The sequence below is a fragment of the Apaloderma vittatum genome, unplaced genomic scaffold, assembly GCF_000703405.1.
Source record: "Apaloderma vittatum isolate BGI_N311 unplaced genomic scaffold, ASM70340v1 scaffold8876, whole genome shotgun sequence".
Taxonomy (NCBI): domain Eukaryota; kingdom Metazoa; phylum Chordata; class Aves; order Trogoniformes; family Trogonidae; genus Apaloderma; species Apaloderma vittatum.
This window is the reverse complement of record NW_009721213.1, coordinates 2,622-7,386: the sequence shown is the minus strand read 5'-3', so window position 1 is coordinate 7,386 and position 4,765 is coordinate 2,622. Positions and strand designations below refer to the sequence as shown.

General features: G+C 44.2%; 1 protein-coding gene across 1 annotated transcript in view; it reads right to left on the bottom strand.

Annotated features, from left to right (window-relative positions):
- LOC104275361 (son of sevenless homolog 2-like) overlaps positions 1-4,765 on the bottom strand; it is a 23,864-nt gene that overhangs the window by 17,339 nt on the left and 1,760 nt on the right. The window contains 3 exon segments of the mRNA XM_009871292.1: position 1; positions 3-561; positions 943-1,075. The exon segment at position 1 is cut by the window's left edge and continues 96 nt beyond it. Coding sequence (XP_009869594.1) covers position 1; positions 3-561; positions 943-1,075 — 693 coding nt within the window.

Genomic DNA, 4,765 nt, shown 5'->3' with positions numbered 1-4,765 from the left:
AAAACAATATTATCTTCAGAGTCTTCCACGACAAAACGATAGACGCTCGGGCTGGGCAACCTCAGCGGCTGCTCGTTTTCTTCTTGCAGCAACACCGAATCGAGCATCCTATCCAGAGTACTGCGATACTGGAGGGAAATCAGGGCGGCCATCCAGTTACTCTTCTCCTCGGCAGTCTTGGCAGCAAACAAAATGCTGTTCTCATCTTTAGACACCAGTTCAAAAGCATGTTTATATTCGGACGTGTCCTCTTTATCGATAATCTGTATTTTCCTCATGATAATTTTTTCCTTCAGCCTATACTCCGCGTTGCTGTAACCGGGGAGCCGGGACTGACCGTGATTAGTTTTACAGCTGATCATCAAACCGTCGAAGAGGAAGATGTGGCGTTCGTGTTTAGCTCCTATTTTTGTCAGGCCACCTTCCATTATGAACTCATTACAGCACTGCCCAATATCTTTGCCTTCCCAGCCATCAATATTTTTCTGGATTTCATTCATTTTCTTGATGGCCAAGTGCTTGCTTCTTATCTGTCGGTTATAGAAGCGACAGACCGGCTCCCTTGAATGAATAAAAGAAAAAGTCACGATGGGCACATACCACATTTGCCAGCCCAAGAAAGCAAAATCGTCAACTAAATTAATTGCTTATATCATTATTTATTTGCCCTAAATACGCTCTAATCTAGTTTACTGTTCCAAATAAGCCACATGCACTGCTTCAGCTAAGGCAGGAGTAAGATATTCACTTTATTCATAGAAGTAGACTGTGAAGGTTTTGGGCTGCTACTCCATTTACAACAAAGGCTGGCAGAAAGACATGCTTTGAATAGGAAACACACAGATTATCTAAAAAGAAAACATACAGGTAAAAAAAAATCCACACAATTTATCCCCTTTTCTGCCAACTTTGGGAAACTGGTGTAGTTTCGTGGATTGTTACCCAGGCCGACGTCTCGGGGAGTGCTTGCTGTAAATTCTCTCCATGCTGCACTGCAGATTCAGAAGAGCAGTAATGGCTTGTTTCAAGCACTCCCGATCCTCCTCATCTTCGCTGCATTTCATTCCTGCAATTGCTGCAACAAAACAGACGTTTTTCCTTCAGAACTGCCTGATTTATAGCAGGGTAGGAAGACCGACAAACATTCTTACTGCTGTACTCAGTGAAGTCAGTGACTTCAAGTCAGGGAGAGAGCTAGTTCCAGCAGCACACTCAAAACCAGTGATGCCTGTAACTCAAAAACACGTGTCTGATATTCAGAAGTCAGTAGACACTCAACAGGAGAGAGTTTAGAAAGACAAGAATCATAGAATATCATGTTGGAAGGGATCTCAGAGATCATCTAGTCCAACCCTTTAAGGTAAAGAAATACAGTTTAAACCCTTCACCTTTTCACCAAGAGCCAGTGCTAATTATCAGATACTGTTTTTCCTGCTACCTCTTCAACAATGTCCTGCTTCACAAGGGATTTGATTAGTTTGGAGGTTTGAAAGTGCTGATAATTAAACGTTACCGTGTGTAACTAGATGTAGTATTCTTTCAATGAGTCAATCTCAACATTTGACTGTAAATTTAAAAAGCGTAATGACCGAAATTCTCTCTTTGCTCCTTACCACCCTAAATTCTGCTGTCTTCAGGAAACTCATCTATCTCAAGAAGAAATGCCAACTTTGCACAGTGCAAAAAAACACAGTAAAAAAAACCAAATCTGAAATTCAAGATTTTCTACTAATAGCAAAACATTAAAGACAGGGAGAATCAGCGTATTTCCTTTTCTTAAAGACTAGATCCATCACCCTCATTAGACAGAAACCTCTCAAATCAGGAAATTCAGGCGGCTTCAGTATCATCTCCCTACACTTGGCAGCATCACACTCTGAACAAAGCTTATTCCTCTCTTTGGCCCTTTAAGGTGATCACGCCTGAAATACTACTGACAGAAATAAAAGAGTTTTTTTCTTTCAACCTCTTTTGCATTCAAGTTATTATGGTTTTTTCTTCTACAGAAAATCCAAGCAAACAGATTGCTGGGCAAATCAAGGCAAAGTGCCACGCAGTTTGGAATAAACTCTATTTGACCTACATATTTTAAGAGAAATCTTACTTACAATCTCTCAGCATGGCAGAAGCCTTCTTTTCCTTTCCCCACTATGTTCCCTCAGCAAGGATATGTAGCTTCCTCTAAAAGTAATTGAGAGAACAGGATTTGACCAGATTGGTCCACTCTCTTCACGTAATTTAACTTATAAAAATTTTTATTTTTCAGGTGCCCAAACAACCTCCATTTTGCCTATTAGAGAAATGGAAGTTTCAGGGCCAGAAATTTCTGGGAAGTTTACGAGCTGAGGAACAGTATAAGGAAGGGAAAAATAAGACGTCTGCCTCTGCGCAAACCCTTCTTTTCCTTACTATTAGCTACAGAAATGCAAAGAACATAAAAGTGATGTGAAAAGATGACAAGAACAAAAACCTAAAGGTGGGGCAAGCTACTGAGTCTGATAAAATGCTCTCTCACACATCCTGAGCAGAATTTCTTGCACCCCCTTTCCAAAAGGAGCTGTGTTTGGCAGTTAACTGACATCAAACGGCACCAGGGGTTTTGTGTTTTTTTTTTTGTTGTTCATTAATGCAGAAAAAACACGTTTGGAAGTACTCTTAACTCATTTCTACACCTTAATCCATAGATCCCTGAACCACATTTCATTCTCTGTAGTCACTGGATTAACATCTGCTTTTCCAAACGCCAGTTCTGAACTAGCATCTTTCTAATTAAAGAGCAGATGCAAAAGCGGAACAGCTTTCCAGGTAGAGAAAATACGTAAAATCTCTAGAAAAGTCCTGCTTATGCCAGATGTATTTAAATACCAGTGGTGATTAACTGAGAATCTTAGCTATCCAATTTAGCGTACAGAAAATCTTCAGAGAATTGTAACGAAGAACACTGTTCACCTTCAATCATACCCCGGTGATCTTGTCAAACACTGACTGCGGCTTCTCTGTCAGTCAAGGATTAGGTAACCCCAGAAAAGATCGAAAGGCATAATTTCGTAGGTTTTGGGTTATTCGAGAACAACGTACTGAGTCACACGCAAGAATGAGGAGTAATCTTGCGCCCACAAGTCACACGAGAAGGAAGGATCTACTCTTGGTTCAATACAGGAAAGCCTTCTCAGACTTGAACGGAGACTTAAGCAGACCTCTGCTTACCTTCAGGATTTTCCTGCTACACCTAACTGGCACCTTGCTCAGGATTTGGATGGATTATACAATCCCTTTTGAGTTCTTTGCACTACACACAATGCGTATAATGTTTCCTGGAACTCTGGTATCAACAGACACATTTACGAAAGCATTCCTGAAGCCTGAGAGGCTGATGAAACATTAAGCTGTCCTCTACACCACAGGCATTAAGGCGCTCCTGCTTGGAAATGTCAAGTATAGTGCTTTAAAAACCTGAACACTCTGATAATCACTTAAAGATACCACAATCAGAATGTATCTGGGTTACCCATTTGCAAGATCTAACAACTTTTGATCCCTACCACTATTTTAAAATTCAAGATAGTTTAATTATTTAACGTGACTTCCTTCAACCTTTGCTATCATCATCCACTCCAAAACAACCAGCAGCAGGTTCGTTTTCCATCAAAACTCGAACAAGCAATCAACATGGTCACGACAACCTCAGGTAACACTACAGCCTTGGGGAGGAGTCACTGCAAAGCTGCCCAGCAGAAAAGGATCTGGGGGTGCTGGTGGGAGGTGATTCTGCCCCTCTGCTCTGCTCTTATGGGTACTGCATCCAGCTCTGGAGCCCCCAACACAAGGACATGAAGCCCCTGGAGTGGGTCCAGAGGAGGCCACAAAAACCATCAGGGGCTGGAGCACCTCTTGTGTGAGGACAGGCTGAGAGACTTGGGGCTGCTCAGCCTGGAGAAGAGAAGGCTCTGGGGACACCTTATAGCGGCCTGCCAGTGCTTAAAGGGGGTTACAGGAGAGATGGGGAGGGACTTTCTATAAGGGTGCGTGGTGACAGAACAAGGGACAATGTTTTTAAACTAGAACAGGTTAGATTTAGATTAGACATTAGGAAAAAGTTCTTTGCTATGAGGGTGGTGAGACCCTGGCACAGGTTGCCCAGAGAAGCTGTGGATGCCTCATTCCTGGAAGTGTTCAAGGTCAGGCTGGATGAGGCTTGGAGCAACCTGCTCTGATGGGAGGTGTCCCTGCCCAGGGCAGAGAGGTTGGAACAAGATGGTCTTTAAGGTCCCTTCCAAGAAGCTGAGCCAGCAGTGTGCCCAGGTGGCTAATAAGGCCAATGGCAACCTGGCCTGAATCACCAATGGTGTGGCCAGTGGGAGCAGGGCAGGGATTGTCCCCTGTGCTCGGCACTGGTGGGGCTGAACTCTGAGCCCTGTGTCCGGTTCCGGGCCCCTCACGACAAGAAGGACACTGAGGGGCTGGAGCGTGTCCAGAGAAGGGCAGCGGAGCTGGGGCAGGGTCTGGAGAACAAGTCTGATGGGGAGCGGCTGAGGGACCTGGGGCTGTTCAGCCTGGAGAGAGGAGCCTGAGGGGAGACCTCATCGCTCTCTGCAACCCCCTGACAGGAGGTTGTAGTGCAGTGGGGGTCAGTCTCTTCTCCCAGGTAACCAGCAGTAAAATTAAAGGAAATGGGGTCAAGCTGTCCAAGGGAAGGCTTCAGCTGGATATTAGGAAAAATTTCTTCACTTAAAGGCACTGGCAGAGGCTGGGCCGGGGAGGGGGG